At 41.6% G+C, this 19,741-nt stretch overlaps 1 protein-coding gene across 1 annotated transcript in view; it reads right to left on the reverse strand.

Moving 5' to 3' along the window:
* LOC135113505 (protein amalgam-like) overlaps positions 1-19,741 on the reverse strand; it is a 90,195-nt gene that overhangs the window by 39,318 nt on the left and 31,136 nt on the right. Inside the window, exons 2-3 of the mRNA XM_064028746.1 lie at positions 12,951-13,158; positions 1,477-1,629 (exon numbers count right to left, since the gene is read on the reverse strand). Of these exons, the coding sequence (XP_063884816.1) occupies positions 1,477-1,629; positions 12,951-13,158 (361 nt within the window). The remainder of the gene's footprint in view (positions 1-1,476; positions 1,630-12,950; positions 13,159-19,741) is intronic.

Raw genomic sequence — 19,741 nt, forward strand, 5'->3', positions numbered from 1 at the left:
AGTAAATAAAACTTTAATATAGAAAATGTCGAATAGAGAAAAAAAAGACTAACCACCCAAAAAAATAAAGAAAAAAAAATGACACGGATAAAAAAAAAATAAAAGTGACATAATATTCCTCGCTCATAAAAAAAATAAGAAAAAAGCACCGCCACACACACACATTCATAAAAAAAAGTTGTGTTCGCGTTGCTGTTAATTCCCTTTAAATTGAGAATGATGAGAGAGGCGCCGCGTGCAGTGAAAAACAAATAAACCCGCGTATAATTATTTAGATTGATAAAGGCGTGTGTGTGTGTGTGTGTGTGTGTGTGTGTGTGTGTGTGTGTGTGTGTGTGTGTGTGTGTGTGTGTGTGTATGTGTGTGGAGGGAGAGTAAACGCAGAGTGTGTCCCGTGATCGCTATGAAAATAAAATTGCGTTGATGGACTAGAGTTTTGATATATGTAGATGCAAATACGCGGTGACACACACACACACACACACACACACACACACACACACACACACACACACACACACACACACACACACACACACACACACACACACACACACACACACACACACACACACACACACACACTCGGAAGCACATTTAGATGATCTATCAGTTGTATTTCTTTTATTCTCATGTTTCTCCTCCTTATTTCATGACTTTTATATTGTTTTCTATCTTTATCCACCCTCTCTGTATGCGTGGCTATGTGTATTTCTCTCTCTCTCTCTCTCTCTCTCTCTCTCTCTCTCTCTCTCTCTCTCTCTCTCTCTCTCTCTCTCTCTCTCTCTCTCTCTCTCTCATACCAATGCAGCAATGTTAACAAATAATTATACAATATATGACATTGCCTCACGCATCCCTTTGCTCTCCCCCTCCCACGCGCCCTCTCTGTCCCACACCCTCTTTCCCACCCATATCTTTCCCTATTCCTCCTGCCCACCCTCACCCTATGTACCCTTCCACCCACCCTCCCATCCTTCCTACTCTCCCATTACATACCAAAGACAGCGTCAGTGATCTAATGCTGTCATAGTCTTCCCTGATCCACCTAATTACTCCCCCCTCTCTCTCTCTCTCTCTCTCTCTCTCTCTCTCTCTCTCTCTCTCTCTCTCTCTCTCTCTCTCTCTCTCTCTCTCTCTCTCTCTCTCTCTCTCTCTCTCTCTCTCTCTCTCTCTCTCTCTCTCTCTCTCTCTCTCTCATCCCATTTCCTTCTTTCATCCCCTCACCTATCTTCTCCCTTTCCTCTCACACCCATCGTCACCTTTCCCCCCTCTCCCTCCTTCACCCTTCCCTATTCTCCAGACCCTCTCCCACGATCACCCTTCCTTACCCTCCCACTCACCCATCCCACCCCACCATACTCCTTCCCTGTCCTTTCCTCACCCTTCTACCCTTCCTTTTCCCCACCCTCACCTGGTCATCCCCTCTCCTTCCCTTTCCCCATCCTCCCTCCTTCTCCCCTCTCCAGTACCTACCGAAGACCGCGTCAGTGATCCTAATGCTGTCGTAGTCCTCTCTGATCCACCTGATTGTGGGCGTGGGCGTGCCGTGCGCCCTGCAGGTGAGGTTCGCCGCCTCGCCGCTGTTCACCGTCACCTCCTCGTCCCCGCCATCCAGCACCGGGGGCTCTGGGGAAGAGAAGGAGAGGGGTTGTGAGGTTAAGTTAGGTTAAATGAAGGGAGAAAGAAGGAAGTTAAGATGGAACAGGTGATGGGAGATACAGAAAGAGTGGTAGAGAAGTTATACTAGGTTAGGTTAAGTTAAGCTAAGTTAGGATATGTTAGATTAGGTTAGATTAAGTTAAGTGAACGGAGAGAGAGGGGAATTATGTTGGGAAAGTGAAGGGAAAGATAGAGAGAGAGTGAGAAGAGAGATGTCATGTTGTTAGGAGGGTACGTGGGAAGAGAGAGTGAGAGAGGGAGAGGAGCTGTTAAATTATGTTATGTTGGAGAGAGGGTATTTCTTTATGCTGGGTGAAACGAGAGAGAGAGAGAGAGAGAGAGAGAGAGAGAGAGAGAGAGAGAGAGAGAGAGAGAGAGAGAGAGAGAGAGAGAGAGAGAGAGAGAGAGAGAGATATGGGTGGAGACGAGAGCTAATAGGTTAGGTTATGTGAAGGGAGACGGAGAGATAGGAAGCTGTTAGTTAAGTTAGCTTAAGTTAGGAAGTGAGGTGGAGTGTAGGCTGCATGATAGATGAAAGGTTTACTCAAACACATGTACAGTGTTTTGGCCTGGTAGGAGTGGAGAGAGAGAGAGAGAGAGAGAGAGAGAGAGAGAGAGAGAGAGAGAGAGAGAGAGAGAGAGAGAGAGAGAGAGAGAGAGAGAGAGAGAGAGAGAGAGGAGTTGTTATGTTAGATTAGGTGGGTTGGTGATGAGAGAGAGAGAGAGAGAGAGAGAGAGAGAGAGAGAGAGAGAGAGAGAGAGAGAGAGAGAGAGAGAGAGAGAGAGAGAGAGAGAGAGACGTGATTCTAAAGGGGATTGTTTGGTTGATAGGGAGTGTGTGGGAGATTAAGAGAGAGAGGGTAATAGGGGAGAGAGAGAGAGAGAGAGAGAGAGAGAGAGAGAGAGAGAGAGAGAGAGAGAGAGAGAGAGAGAGAGAGAGAGAGAGAGAGAGAGAGAGAGAGAGAGAGAGAGAGAGATGGAGAAAGGGAGAGGGATAGAGGGAGAGGGGAGGGAGAGCAAGAGAGGGGGAGGGAGAGGGAGAGAGGAGATGGGGAGAGGGGGAAAGAGAGGGAGGAGAGGGAGAAGGGGAGGGAGAAGAGGAGGGAGAGGGAGAGGGAGAAGGGGAGGAAGAGGGAGAGGGAGAAGGGGAGGGGAGGGAGAGGGAGAAGGGGAGGGAAAGGGAGAAGGGGAGAGGGAGAAGGGGAGGGAGAGGGAGAAGGGGAGGAAGGAGAGGGGGAAGGAGAGGAAGAGGGGGAGGGAGAAAGAGAGGGGGAGGGAGAGGGAGAGGGGGAGAGAGAGGGAGGGAGAGGGAGAGGTTAGAGAGAGGGAGAGGGGGAGAGGGAGAGGGAGGGAGAGGAGGAAAGAGAGGGAGGGAGAGGAAAGAGAGGGAGGGAGAGGGGGAGAGAGAAGGAGGGAGAGAGGGAGAGGGAGAGGGAGAGAGGGAGTTGATTACAAATGAAGGGCAGACAGTTTCGTTAATTAACTTCAAACCATAAATCATATTGTAATTTATTTTTTCTTTTTCTTTACCCCTTCTACTGTACTCTCTCTCTCTCTCTCTCTCTCTCTCTCTCTCTCTCTCTCTCTCTCTCTCTCTCTCTCTCTCTCTCTCTCTCTCTCTCTCTCTCTCTCTCTCTCTCTCAAGTTAATCTCTTTCTCTCTTGATTAAAAGAAAAAAGTGAGAAAAACGAGAAAGGACAGTATGATGAGAGAGAGAGAGAGAGAGAGAGAGAGAGAGAGAGAGAGAGAGAGAGAGAGAGAGAGAGAGAGAGAGAGAGAGAGTGAGTAAATTCAGTATAAATAAAATGGGAAAATAAAGGAAAGAGGGAAGGAGATAAAGAGAGGAGAGAGATGGAGGAGGGATGGAAGGAGGGAGGGAAAAAATTAGGTTAGGCAGTTTCCCACACACTGGGAGGGAAAAGGTTAGTGATGATGGAGGAATAAAGAAGGAGATAAGTGGAGGGAAAATCGAAGGACGAGGAGAGGGAGAGAAAAAAGAGGAAGAAAATATTTTTTTAAACTAAGGGAGGTTTTTAGAATGAGAGGCGAAGGAGAAAAGGGAAAATGAGATGAAAAAATGTGTCGTCTCTTTAAATATTTGATGAAATAGAGAGCGAAAAATCAGAATAAGAGTTGCTTCATATAGTATTCTTAATTATTATTGAAAAAAATGTATCATCTTTTAAATGAATGATGAAATAGAGAGGAAAAAATCAGAATAAGAGTCGTTTCATATAATATTCTTAATTATTAAAGGTTTGTGGTTTTATAGTGTATCATATTGAAAATGATTTAATATTTCAAATACTATTAGAGAATACGTAATGTTTTGAAATGTTTAATGAAAAGGAAACATATATAACATTCGCGATTTTGTGTTCATTATCACCTAAGCACTTTTTAATGCATTATGCATTTTCATAAAGTCTACATGACACACACACACACACACACACACACACACACACACACACACACACACACACACACACACACACACACACACACACACACACACACACACACACACACACACACACACACACACACAGATAGACGGACACACACACACACACACACACACACACACACACACACACACACACACACACACACACACACACACACACACACACACACACACGTATTTCCATTGTTTATTTCAGTATATATTTGTTTTTTGAGTTGGAAATGTAAAGCTTTTGTCTCGGGAAAAATGTCTCTGCGCCGGTTTTTTCCCCCCTCACATATTAAAAAGTTTTCTCTTCCGTCACATTTTGCTTGTATCACTTGAGAGTGGAATGTGGAATGTGTGGTTGTGTTCCCTGAGACTCATTCCACACTGCATCATTGTCCTGGCTCTTAAAATCTCACTTCTTTGAATTCTAAAGCTTCATGTACTGTTTTTCTTTCTTTCTTCTTCTTCTTCTTCTTCTTCTTCTTCTTCTTCTTCTTCTTCTTCTTTTTTTTTAAGTTATGTCAGTTTGTCTTAGACCGTCATTCTATTCTATCATAAAACTTGATTCCACTGTCTTGAGATTTAATTCCATTCTATCTTTTTTCAATCCCCTTTTCAACCCCTAAAACCTTAATGTATTAAAAAAACTATACCATTTTGTTTTCTTTATTAAATGTCTTCAACCTTTATTGTAGTCTTAAAATTTCATTCCACTCTTTTTCTTTATCAATCACTAAAACCTTCTACCTACTCTGAAAATTCCGTTCCTTTCTTCTCTTTTACATTTTTTTTATACCTTAATTTCACTTAATCTTAAAATTTCATGGAATCTTCCTCTTTTTACACTCACTTAAACCGTCATTCCACTGTGTCTTAGATTTTCATTCCACTCTTCTCTTTTGAATTCTTATACCTAGATTCTCTTATACCTACATTCCACTTAATCCTAAAATTCCCTTCCACTCGCCTATTTCCTTTCAATCACCTTGTCTTAAAAGTTCTTTCCTCTCCTCTCTTTTGTCGATCAATAGTCCTTCATTCCATTTCTTAAAGCAACATTACACTTTCTGTCTTTAACATCCCATGCATATAAATCATTCCTCCCTCTCTATTACAACATGCTCTTACACAGACACACACACTCTCTCTCTCTCTCTCTCTCTCTCTCTCTCTCTCTCTCTCTCTCTCTCTCTCTCTCTCTCTCTCTCTCTCTCTCTCTCTCTCTCTCTCTCTCTCTCTCGTCTGGGGCTTCATTCTCCCATTCCTTAAGCTTCATTCGTCTCTCTCGCTAATGGTTCTTTTCACCTTCTTAATTATCATGTGAATATGCATGTGTTCTCTCTCTCTCTCTCTCTCTCTCTCTCTCTCTCTCTCTCTCTCTCTCTCTCTCTCTCTCTCTCTCTCTCTCTCTCTCTCTCTCTCTCTCTCTCTCTCTCTCTCTCTCGTCCTGTTTCGCTTCTGAGTCATTTCCTCTTCCCTCTACCTTCCCTGCGTATCCCATTGTGTCCATTTCCCTTTATTAACGCGGCATCCTTGTATCTCTATATGTGTGAGTCTTTTAGTCTCTCCTGTAGCTGTATATACCTGTACTTTTCATCTCCAGTCGGCTCAGGTTACTGTATTTTGCTATGTCTGTTTGTTATGTTATATTGAGTAAGTGTCTATGTAATTGATGAGTATAAGAGACAAGATTAATTTTCGCCTTTACTGTCTTGTCTCGTGTTTCAGAATGTTGTGTGTTGGAAACTAGTCTTTTGATTTGTATAGAGGAGAACATATAAGCTTTCGCCTTTATCTCACAGTTGAATAAATGAAGACAGAATTCAGGAAAAAAGAGAACGGTAAAGAAATTCATGATAAAAACAAAGGGGAATTTAAGAGTGTGGTGTATTAGAGAGTTTTTTTTAATCTGTATAGAGAAGACAAGACAGTCCTTTACTACCCTATAATTTACTTGTTTTTTTATCTTCATTTAAGTAACATCCTCCCTTCAGTCCTCCCTTCACTTTTTTTTTTTCCACCTGCATCGATTTGCCAGCTATTTACTCTCTTTCTCTCTCTCTCTCTCTCTCTCTCTCTCTCTCTCTCTCTCTCTCTCTCTCTCTCTCTCTCTCTCTCTCTCTCTCTCTCTCTCTCTCTCTCTCTCTCTCTCTCTCTCTCTCTCTCTCTCTCTCTCTCTCTCTCTCTCTCTCTCTCTCTCTCTCTCTCTCTCTCTCTCTCTTGACAGGTGGTTTCCTTCACCTGGTTAATTGCTCACTAAACCGACACACCTGAGCTCTGCAAAACAGCCCCCTTGAGAGTGCTCCTCCTCCTCCTCCTCCTCCTCCTCCTCCTCCTCCTCCTCCTCCTCCTCCTCCTCCTCCTCCTCCTCCTCCTCTTCCTCCTCCTCCTCCTCCTCCTCCTCCTCCTCCTCCTCCTCCTCCTCCTCCTCCTCACTGCAGTATTCACCCACTCACGTCTTAAAACAGAGCATTTACCTTGTCTTTTCGGGTCATTTTTGTGAGTTCATGTTGTAATTCATATCTGCTTTTCTCTTATAATTTTTACGTTATTATGTAACTCTCTCTCTCTCTCTCTCTCTCTCTCTCTCTCTCTCTCTCTCTCTCTCTCTCTCTCTCTCTCTCTCTCTCTCTCTCTCTCTCTCTCTCTCTCTCTCTCTCTCTCTCTCTCTCTCTCTCTCTAATGACCCTTTTATCCCATGCATTATATTATCCTCTCAAGCTCATGTCTTCTCTATACTATTTACTTTAGTCCTTCCCTCGCGTCCTCACTCTGGCGTTAAACTAATACAATAAATGCACTAACACCTCACTGCACTCTCCTTTGCACTCTCCTGCACCTCCTTATACACCTTTGCTTCGTAATTGGGTGTTTATTGCGCCTTTGTCTTTGAATGTGTGTGTGTGTGTGTGTGTGTGTGTGTGTGTGTGTGTGTGTGTGTGTGTGTGTGTGTGTGTGTGTGTGTGTGTGTGTGTGTGTGTGTAACTGATATTGTCAGTGGCAGGTTTTTTGTTTACTCAGGTGGATGGCGTAGTTTATGTTCCATTTATAGTACACGCTCCTTCACTCCCTCACACAAAGGCCACCTCTCCTCTCCCTCCAATGGCTTCCTGTCCTCCCTCTGTCACGGAAATGTCACCTTCCCTTCACAAACTACAACACATTCTTGCCTTTTGTCCTTCAGTGACGTGAAGTTTTCGTTCTTTTATTTACTTACGATATTCTTCTTCCTTTGTGCTCTTTGCATGTAAATGTTGCTTTTCTTTGGGCATAAATCTACCAGTTAGCTATTTACATTTTTCATCATTTTTTTATTTGTTCTAAGTGATTTCTGGTTCCCTTTAGGTGTACTTCTTATTAATGTTCTAAGTTTCTTGTTTATATTCTTTATCTATTCTTTTATGTATTTTTTTTTTAGCAATACATAGGTCATTTCCATATTCTTCCTTCTATTACGTAAATGTTTTCGGAATAGGATAAAGAAATGTATTTAAGGGGTAAAAGTATTTCTTTCATTTTTTCTTGGTTAATCTTCTTAAAAAAAATCGTTTTACACTTGTATCTTAAAAAAGAGAGAAAAAAAGAGAGGTTGAATAGAAAGGACAAAAAAGTTCCTAATTCAAGGTGTGTGTGTGTGTGTGTGTGTGTGTGTGTGTGTGTGTGTGTGTGTGTGTGTGTGTGTGTGTGTGTGTGTGTGTGTGTGTGTGTGTTTGTGTTCTGTAAGCTACAAGACTTATTTATGTACATATACGTACCGTACATAACAACACACATGCACATCAACTCACTCACTCACACTCACACACACACTCTTCTAAAACTTTCACATTCCACTTTACGAAACTTCCACACCCGTACCCTCGTTCCACCCATCCAGCCGTCCTGTCCTCCACTTCTTCATTCTCATTCTCTTCCAACTCGTACGTTCCAACAGTGAGTTTCAGCGTAGTTTGTCTCTTTTTTTCCTCTGTGTGTCCTTTATTTATTATTTTTCCGCATGCCTAAGTTCTCTCTCTCTCTCTCTCTCTCTCTCTCTCTCTCTCTCTCTCTCTCTCTCTCTCTCTCTCTCTCTCTCTCTCTCTCTCTCTCTCTCTCTCTCTCTCTCTCTCTCTCTCTCTCTCTCTCTCTCTCTCTCTCTCTCGCCATTCCAATTGCACTTCACATACCTATATCTTCCCCGTTGCATATTCCCACTGGTATGAAGGGTCGAGAATTCCCAACACATACACGCACACACACACATGCATACATACACACCCACACGCCCTCAGTTCCGCCTATTCGCACACCCTTACTACGGTTAACACTTAATCTAACGCCCTCAAGCCTAACACACACACACACACACACACACACACACACACACACACACACACACACACACACACACACACACACACACACACACACACACACACACACACACACACACACACACACACACACACACACACACACACACACACACACACACACACACACACACACACACACACACACACACACACACACACACACACACACACACACACACACACACACACACACACACACGGTAATACACCTCTCTCTCTCTCTCTCTCTCTCTCTCTCTCTCTCTCTCTCTCTCTCTCTCTCTCTCTCTCTCTCTCTCTCTCTCTCTCTCTCTCTCTCTCTCTCTCTCTCTCTCTCTCTCTCTCTCACTACGTTCACTAAATGATACATACATACACACATGCATATCCTCCTCCTCTTTACATCTGGAGTCTTCCCTTTTGTGTGTCTGTTCATCCACACTTCCACCAATAGACTCACCAGCATTCATTTATAGCCCTTCCCAGACACACGCGTTGTATCCTCTGTTATAACGCTCGCCTCTCACGCATTTGTCTGCCGCTTCAAGGATAAGGGAGAATTGGTATGCATGTTGGCTAAGATGCGAAGATAATGTAGATGAGTGGTTTCGGGGTTTGAGATGAGAATATAGTCTGTTGTGTCGTAACAGAACGTAGTTTTAAGAAAAATGTAACTTTTCATAATGACTTGAAAATATAGGACATATCTTATCATTGCATCGTATCACAATTTAGGATGACAACTTACCATAAGAAATCACAACGCAGCTTAAAATATGAACTTCGCTAACACAACACAACAACACAAACCTTCTTTGTCACACGAACACTACAAACTACAAAACAAACACCATTCAACATTCACACACAAGCACACACCCAAACACCCACACAAACACCCACCCAAACACCCACACAAATACACACACAAACTTCCAAACAAACCATAACACACACACACACACACACACACACACACACACACACACACACACACACACACACACACACACACACACACACACACACACACACACACACACACACACACACACACACACACACACACACACACACACACACACACACACACACACACACACACACACACACACACACACACACACACACACACACACACACACACACACACACACACACACACACACACACACACACACACACACACACACACACACACACACTGTCGGACTGCTCTTCTGGTATCGATCCCTAAGTGTCTTGACACCTCCCTCAACTTTTCTTCATTAACTTCAGCAACATTCGCGGCCTTAGATCTGATTTTCAATATGTAGAACACCACATCTTCTCTACTAAACCTCATCTTTTCCTCACTGAAACACAGGTATCTGAGGCAACTGACAGTAGCCTCTTTTCTGTTCCCCTCCTACTTTCTCTATTCAAAGCTGGATGTTGCATTTATGTGTGCAACGACTTAACCTGCTCTCGTGCTATCGCCCTTGAATCTTCCGAGTTTTCTACCCTCTGGCTACGACTACTGTCAAACTAAATTTATCTGGGCTGTATACCTCTCACCTAACTCCTTTGACTATAAGAAATTGACTACTTAACTTCCAAGTGGAGCACATTCTGACTTTCTTCGTTTTTGCAGAGATCTCCATTCGTGGAGACTTCACTGTTCACCACCAGCTTTGGCTTTCACTGACCATCCTGGTGAACTAGCTTTTAACTTTGCCATCTTTCACGACATAGAACAACTGGTGCAACACCCTACTCGTATTCCTGACCGTCTTGGAGATACGCTCAACATTCTTGACCTTTTCCTGACCTGTAATCCTGCTTATGTTGTTACTCCTTTCTCCCTTTCTCTCCGATCACAATCTCATATCTGTATCTTGTCCTATCGCTCCAATCCCTCCTCAGAATTCCCCTAAGCGGAAGTGCCTCTAGCGCTTTGCCTCTGCTAGTTGAGGGGACCTGAGGAGGTATTTTGCTGGTTTTTCTTGGAATGACTATTGCTTCCGTGTCAGAGACCCGTCTCAGTATGCTAAGTGCATAACAGAGGTGATAGTGTCTGGCATGGAGGCGTACATTCCTCACTCTTTTTCTCGACCTAAACCTTCCAAACCTTGGTTTAACACAGCCTGTTGTCGTGCTATATGTGATAGAGAGGTGGCCCAGGAAAGGTACTTGAACTTTCCATCACCTGAATCTTATGCGCTTTATATTTCTGCCCAGAATCATGCCAACTAGCCAGAAATTCCTTCATTGATCGAAAATGTCAAAATCTTTCGAGATCTAACTCCTTTCGTGACTTCTGGCACCTAACCAAAAACATCTTCAATAAATTTGCTTTTTCATCTTTCTTTCATTTCAACTAGATGGCACCATTGCCATCTCATCTATTTCTAAAGCTGAACTTTTCGCTTAAACCTTTGCTAAAAACGCTACCTTGGATGATTCAGGGCTTGTTCCTTCCTCTTCTCCATCCTCTGACTACTTCATACTATCTATTAAAATTCTTCGCAATGATGTTTTCCATCCCCTCGCTGGCCTAAACCCTCGGAAGGCTTATGGATCTGATGGGGTCCTTCGTATTGTTCTCCAAAACTGTGCCCCACTACTTTCACCTTGCCTAGTCAAACTCTTTCAACTCTGTCAACATCTACCTTTCTTTCTTTGTGGAAATTTATTTACATTAAGCCTGTTCCTAAAAAGGTGACCGTTCTAATCCCTCAAACTACTGTTCTATTGCTTTAATTTCCTGCATATCTAAAATTTTTAATCTATCCTCAACAGGAAGATTTTTAAACATCTGTCACTTCACAACCTTCTATATGATCGCCAGTATGGGTTCCGTCAAGGCCGCTATACTTGTGCTTTTCTGGCTTTCCTTACTGAGTCTTAGTCATCCTCTTTTAAAGGTTTGGTAAAGCTTTTGTTGTTGCCCTAGACATATCAAAAGCTTTTGATAAGAGTCTGGCACAAAGCTTTGATTTTCAAAGTACCCTCCGATGGCTTGTATCCTTCTCTATGTAACTTCATCTGAACTATTCTTTATGACCGTTCCATTGGTGCTATGTTAAACGGCCACTGTTCTTCTAAATCTATTAACAGTGGTGTTCCTCAGGGTTCTGTCCTGTCACCCACTCTCTTCCTATTATTCATCAATGATCTTCTAAACCAAACTTCTTGTCCTATCCACTCCTAAGCTGATGATACCACATTGCACTTTTTTTTGTCTTTTCGTAGACGTCCAACCCTTCAGCAAATAAACAGTTCACGCTGGGAAGCCACAGAACGCCTGACTTTTGATCTCTCTAAAATTTCGATTGGGGCAGAGCAAACTTGGTATTGTTCAGTGCCCCAAAAAACACAATTCCTCCATCTATCAACTCGACACAACCTTCCAGACAACTATCCCCTCTTCTTGATTGACACTGAACTGCCCCCCTCTTCTACACTGAACATCCTCGATCTGTCCTTTTCTTATAATCTAAACTGGGAACATCTCATCTATAGCTAAAACAGTTTTTGTGAAGTTAGGCGTTCTGAGTCGTGTCCACCAGTTTTTTTCATCCCCCCAGCTGCTAAATCTGTACAGGGGCCTTATCCGCTCATGTATGGAGTATGCTTCACAGGTCTGGGGACAGTTCCACTCATACCGCTCTTCTAGACAAGGTGGAATCGTATGCTTTTCGTCTCATCAACTCCTCTCCTCTAACTGACTGCCTTCAGCCTCTTTCTCATCGCCGCAATGTTGCATCTTTGTCTATTTTCTGGCGCTCTTCATGCCAACTGCTCTTCTGATCTTGATGACTGCATGCATTTCCTCATCTCGCGGCGTCACTGCACAAGAATTTCTTCTTTCTCTCCTCTTATTCTGTCCACTTCTCAAATGTAAGAGTTAACTAGCCTTCTTACTCATTCATCCCTTTCTCTGGTAAACTCTAGAACTCTCTGCCTGGTTTTGTATTTACGCCTTCCTATGACTTGAACTCTTTCAAGAAGGAGGTTTCAAGACATTTATTCTGCATTTTTGACTAAAGCTTTTGACTCTGTTCGGGGACCGCGGGCCAGTGGCCCACCCCCTCCACCCCCTTTTTTTTTTTTTCTTCCTTTTGCAGCATTTGTTGTCCTTTGCCAGTGCCCCTCCTACATAAAACACACACACACACACACACACACACACACACACACACACACACACACACACACACACACACACACACACACACACACACACACACACACACACACACACACACACACACACACACACACACACACACACACACACACACACTCATACACATACACACACCCTGGGAGGTCCAGAGTGAATGTGGACTAATCACGATATTGTGATTGATAATTAGGACGAACATCCTAACGCACCCAGCCCCAACCCACTCAAACACACCCATTCTCATACCCCCTATATCACCATAAATACACACCCATACACCCAAACACCCCCACCGCAACATCTAAATAAACCCACACCGACTCACCCACAACAGTCAGGTAGCCGGTGACGGATCTCGGTGGGGAGGTGTTTACTTGGCACCAGTAGGCACCCTCATCTTTGAGCGTGACGTCCGAGATAGTGAGGACCCACGTGCTCCGCTGCTCCCTTTGTATGCTGACGCGGCGGTTGTTCGTGAGGACGTCCGTGGCCACCGTCAGCACGGCGCCTGTCCCCTGGAAGCCCCACGCCACCTGTGCGACGCCACCAGGAGGGAGAAGTGGGAGGCGTTAGTAATGGGTTTGGGTGGGTGTGGGTGTTGTAGAGAATTACTTAGAATTAGAGTAGGTTAGGAAATTTGTGGGTGTTTGGATTAAATTGTTAGGAGAAATTTGAGAAGATATGGGAAAGTGACTGGAAAATTAGAATGAATTAGAGGTGTGGATGGTGCAGATAATAAAGAGGAATTGAGCAAGTTTGGGAGAGTGTGGGTGTTTGTATTCAGGTTTGTGTGCGTTAGGAATGCTGAGGGATCATGTGGGTGTTGTGAAGGGTGGTGGTGAAGGTGAAGGGTGGTGTAGTTGATGGACTGCCGTGATAGCAATGAGTGAGTGAGTGTAAGTGTTTGATATAGTCTTTGTGAGATCTTCGTGTATGCTCTGGGAATTATTTTTTCATTACGTAAGAAGGGCTGTGGCTAAGGAGAACGAAACCTGGTGAAAAGAAGCCCACAAAAGAGTAAGACGCGGTAGTACTGACTGTAGGAGTTTGATGTAGCATTTGCGAGCTTTTGTGAATGCACTGGGAGTCTTTTTTTTTTTTTTTTTTACGTAAGAAGGGCTTTGACTAAGATCTAAAACTGATGAAAAATTAACTCACAAAAGAATGAGATCTAGCAGGAGTGACAAGGTGTTAGATTCAAAGTTTATTTTTGCGGTTGCGCTGGAGGTAATTTTTTTTTTTTTTTGTAAGAAGGCTCTGGCCAGAGGCAACAAAAACCGGTGGAAAAGGTCCATTAAAGATACCAGACCCTAAAGGAGACTGTTCAAAGGCTGGGCCAAAATTAGCTTGAGAAGTGTCTTGCATGAAGGGCTTATGTATGTCCTGTGAAGGTTATTTTGGCTTTGGATGAAGGGCAGTGTTTGTGAGTCAGGAGACTGTGAACTAGACTTTATGATACACAAGAGAGGCAAAACAAGGCTATTTCTGGCCATGGTAAAGGGTAATGTGTCTATGAATAAGAAGTAATATCAAAGCAAAAACTGGAAACTATATTATAATGTACAAGGCAAGCAAAACAAGTCTGTTTTTGCCCATGACGAAGGGCAGCGTGTTTGGAAATCAGACCCATTAGGACAGACTGGGGTTGTAGATTTTTAAGCGGACAAGGGAGAAGGGAGGCAAAACAAGGCTATTTCTGGCTCTGACTAAGGGGAATATATTTGAAAATCATGAGAAATAACAAACAACTGACTTAGAACTAGACTTTTATAACCCATAAGGAAGGGAGGGAAGGCGTCTTGGTCATAATAAAATGTAGTGTATTTCTGAATGAAAACCATTAAAAAGGACGGACTAAGAATTTGAATATCCTCAAACATAAGAAAGACAAAGAGCAACAACACATTTAGGTGAAGAAACATCCCACTAATTGTCTCCTTAAATAAAAAGGAGGGAATATAAATATGAGATAAGAGGGTTTACTAGGGTGGCCTTGAAAGGAGCGGGGAGCAATGCAGACGATTGTGGGAAGATTAGAAGCCTTTTGTTTACTGTGGAATTATAGAGGCTGAAGATAATGCCCTGAGGGAGAGGGAAAAGGGTATTGGTGTGTGTTTATGTTCTATGTGTGTGTTGCGAGTTAATGAGTGGATTAGCTAGGGGTTGTGATGGTGGTGGTGATGATGCAGTGAAAAGTTGTAGAGTGAGTTATAGAGAGAATATGGATAGGCAGTATATTTATTTGTTTATTCATTTATTTGTTCATTCATTGACATTTTATGAAATATTATGAGTGTTAATAGTCGTGATGATGGCGGTGATGGTGGTGGTGGTGGTGGTGGTGGTGGTTATAATGAAGAATTATAGTGAGAATTAGAATACTAACCTCTATTTTTTATTTATCTACTTATTTATTGACTTTTAATAATATTCTTGGTGTTAATAGTAATGATGGTGATGGTGGTGGTGGTGGTGAAAGACACAATAATGGTGACAGTAGTGTGGTGACGAACAGTGTAATGGCAACAACAGTGATAATGGTGGCATGATGGTACTGGCTCCGCATTATACAACAGTGATGATGGTGGCATGATGGTACTGGCTCCGCATTATATAGAAAATGTTGAGTTTTTATTATATACCGAAAGGAAAGGAAATGTATAATGTTAAATTAATGCTGGGTGCTTGTGTTTCATCAAAGGGATGTTTTGTATTAACAACAGGTATTTGAAATGTGAGGTGGACGGTTTGGTTTTTACAGAGAGAGAGAGAGAGAGAGAGAGAGAGAGAGAGAGAGAGAGAGAGAGAGAGAGAGAGAGAGAGAGAGAGAGAGAGAGAGAGAGAGAGAGAGAGAGAGAGAGAGAGAGAGAGAGAGAGAGAGAGAGAGAGAGAGAGAGAGATATGTGGGGTTAAATATCATCTCGTGTTCAATTTTCTAAAAGGAATATGATGTTACAGCCAAATGTTATAAAAAGTGAGTCTTAATCCGGACTTTATGCTTTCATCGTGACGAACTGAAGCCTTAAGTCTCTCGCCTCCGCCGCTCATCGTGACCTCATTTACATTTTTCACTTTTAAGAGCACATTTTGATTCCCTGACGAAGACGCTGCGGGGGATTTTGAGGCGACGCGGTGCAGGGTGAAGAAAACTAGATGGAGGCCAAGTCTAGATATGTGAGGTTGGGAAAGTAATTGATCGGAAAGAGAAGGGGGATTTAATGGAGGTTGAGTATATTTTTGAGTGACGCTGGGAAGGTAATTCATCGAAGAGAAGAGAATAGAAAATTAATGGAGGTTGAGTTTATATTTGAGTGACGTTGGGAAGGTAATCGATTGGAAAGAAGAGAATAGAAATGAACGGAACTGACGAGAAAAAGAAGAGAAAATAATATAATCAGATAGATACGATGAGGGAAGAGCGGAACTAAATGGATTCTGAGTCTGTGTGTGAGGCTGGGAAAATAATCGATTTGAAGTGAAGAGAATAGAAGTGAACTCTGAGAAATAGAAAGGAAGATAATGTAATCAGAAATTGAATAAGCTGAGTAAAGTTTAACAGAACTGAAGAAAAAAATAAAAGCACGTCTTAGGTAAGACTGATTATAACTGATAGATTACAACGGAACATCGTAAAGGAAAACATCTGAATAGGATAATAAAATAATATATCAGAATAAAACACCATTCAAGTAAAGAAACCGAAGAAAAATGAATAAATATTAATCCTACTGGAAATTAAACGCAATTGAATATAAAGGAATTGAAAAAAAAAAGAATAAAACTGAACAAAATGTAGCAAAATTAAGCCAATAATCCAAAACAGAATCATAGATAACTAAATGAAATGTAATTGAAAAAAAAAAAAACGGCTCTTTTCACTCACAGGGCAGGAGTTATGAACACAAAAACTGAAGACAAATTAATGCAAAGTAATAAAACCGAACCTAGATGAATAAAATAAGCCCCCCCCCCCAAAAAAAAAAAAAAAAAACACCGAACAAAACGTAAACTATAAATAAAAGTAAGAAAAACCACACTGTTGACTTTCAGGGCAGGCGTTATGAGCACCGCGAAGTGAAGAGAAATTAATGCAGAGTAATAAAACTGAAAGTAGCTAAATAAAATAAACCATGACAAAAACTATACCGAACTAAACGTAACTCCAGAAACCAAAGTAAGGAAACCACACTTTTCTCTCCCAGGGAAGGCGTTACGGGAACAACCAACACAGCGGAGCATTATCAGAAAAAAAAGGAAGAAAAAAAAAGTGGCGCTTATCTAGTGACCGGGTTCAAAAAGTAACGTAGTGAAAAAAGATAAATAAATATGTAGGGAAAGGTAGCACGTAATTGGTAGTTGATGTGACGCTGGCATATTTATTGGCCCATTAACCTGGTTTGCTAAATAATCCTCTTGAAATTGCACTGGAATGAACGTAAATAAATGAAAGCGTCACTATCTCCATGTCACTCATTTACTTTTTTTTCTTTTAGCACTATTTCTATTTGACTCATTTACCTTTTTTTCCTTTTTATTGAGGAATTAACGAATTGGACTAAAATGTAACTGAAGTGATGGAGTGACCATTTATGTTTTATTTATTTATTTATTTATTCATTTTGTGTACATGTTTGATTTAATTGTGTAATGTCAGCAGTCTTGTTTATTTTTGTGTAATTTTTCCTTATTTGTTGTTTTCTGCAATTTTCTTTACTTTTCATTATTTCTTTACTTTTCTCAACGTTTTTTTTTGTTTCGTATATTTATTTCTGTTTTTTTTTATCCTATTTAAAAAAAAGACTTCATAATTTTCTTTTTCAACGTTTTTTTTTATTTTGCAATTTTGTTTTCTTTCTCTTTCTCTTATTTTCTTTATTTGCTCCATTTTTTCTCGGTTTTCCTTAATTTTTGATACTTTGATATGTTTTCTTAATTTTTCTCAACTTTTCTGTATTTTCTCCCATTTTTCTCTATTATTTACCACTGTGCTCGTGTGTTCCAGGGAGGCAGTAGCGAACAACAACCACGCAGGTAACAATGGAAGAACGTGATGCGGGTTGCCTTCCACGTAAAGAATCCCTGAGATGGTGAGTGTTATGCCCTGTGTTGTATTGTATTGTATTGTATTGTATTGTGTGTTTTGTATTGTGTGTTTTGTATGTGTTGTGTCTTACCTGAGTGTTGTTGATTTTTGTATATAATGTACCTTGTTATGTTTATTTAATTTGTTTTACTGTATTTCCATATCTTTTGTATTCTAAATCATCTACTCCTCATAGTGTCTTCCTGTGTCTTTTTGTTTATTTATTGTATTTCACTCTATGTGTTTTATCTTTTATATTCTACTTCATCCTTTTATTGTAGTTTGTTTATGGTTGCTTCTGTTTCTTCTTCTTTGCTTCTTGTTTTTCACCATCTGTTTATGTTTTGTATTCTACTCCATCCATTTCTTTTAGTTTGTTACTGTATCTCTTAATATCTTTTACCATACTGTACCTTTTTTTGCCTCTTATTGTACTTTTTTTAATTCATGTTACTGTACTTTTTCTATATAATTATTCACTTTTTTATGCCTGTTTATTATTTTTTTATCTTAAATTTTAATGTGTTTTATCTTTTTCATTTTCATGTTCTGTATCTTACTGTATTTGCTAATTTTTGTATTTTAGCGGCTGTTCATCTCCTTCATTTCTCTGTTTATCTGTCTGTTTCTATATTCTATTGTCTTTCTTTTATTAATTATCTTTTTGTATCTCTTTATCTCCTATCTCTGCGTTTTTATTTACATTTCTCCTTATCTTACTATTTTGCATCTTATTGTACATCGTAGTCTTTATTTTGTGTCCAGTTGTCTCCTTTAAATGCGTGCGTTTGTGTATCCGTCGCTGCGTTTGTGTTTGTGTGTCGTGTTGTGTTTTTTCAATTTTTCCTAGTGGCTTGTCCCTCAATTTCCTGTGATGGACTGACGGAAAGGAAGAAAAGGAAAAGTGGGGAAAAACATTCATTCCTCTTCTGCTCTTTGCTCTCTCTCTCTCTCTCTCTCTCTCTCTCTCTCTCTCTCTCTCTCTCTCTCTCTCTCTCTCTCTCTCTCTCTCTCTCTCTCTCTCTCTCTCTCTCTCTCTCTCTCTCTCTCTCTCAGCCGTCCACCCTTTTAGGTTTTCTCTCTCGTTATTTTCTTTGCCTTTCTTTGCACTCTCACTCGGCCCTCCATTTCTCACGACTTTCCAACTCCTGCTCTCTTTCTCCCCCACTCTTCCCTCTCTCCCTCTCTCCCTCTCCCTTTTCCACTCTGTTTTCCGCTTACTTTCACAACTGGCATCACTTTTTTTTTCTGCCCTTTACTTTTCGTTTTGTTTCTCCGTCTCCACTCTTTCCTCTCTCTCTCTCTCTCTCTCTCTCTCTCTCTCTCTCTCTCTCTCTCTCTCTCTCTCTCTCTCTCTCTCTCTCTCTCTCTCTCTCTCTCTCTCTCTCTCTCTCTCTCTCTCTCTCTCTCTCATATCGTCTTAGCATCCTTTCTCCTTCCTTACCTTTCTCCCCTTTTTCTTGAGCAATCCCCTTCACCCTCACCTCACTCAAGGGTTTTCATGACCTGATAGTCTCCCCTCAGCTTCCCTCGTGCCCTTTTCAAGCCCTGGTGACTCCTGCGGCATGAATCTGGTGTTGTCTCTCCCCTCTTTCCTCTTACTGACTTCTCTCTCCTTCTTCCTTCTCTCTCCACGGTCACTCTTCCTTCCCTCCTCGCAGTCTCTCCTTTGTCAGTTGCTTAGGGCCACAACTTATGGACAGAGGCTTCGTGGTGTTGTGGTAGCCAGAGTGGTAGATGAATGGGGGGACTCTGTATTCAGGTTGTTAGAGTCAATAGGGAGAGTTTAAATTCTTTAATTAAAGGGGACAATGGCAAGGGAACAAAAGTGATAGACAAGACCAGTTCCCTCTACTTAAATGGACACAAGCTTTTGGATAGGTGGAAATAGGTATGTTTTTTGTATAGCGATTGCCACGTGTAGGTCTGAGAGCTAGAGTGAATGGGATATCAGTAATCAAGTTTTTTGTGCTGATTCTGTAGAGAGGGTTTGAAAGGGGACACACTTGTGAATGGGGATGATAGCTGGAATT

The sequence above is a fragment of the Scylla paramamosain genome, chromosome 26, assembly GCF_035594125.1.
Source record: "Scylla paramamosain isolate STU-SP2022 chromosome 26, ASM3559412v1, whole genome shotgun sequence".
Taxonomy (NCBI): Eukaryota; Metazoa; Arthropoda; class Malacostraca; order Decapoda; family Portunidae; genus Scylla; species Scylla paramamosain.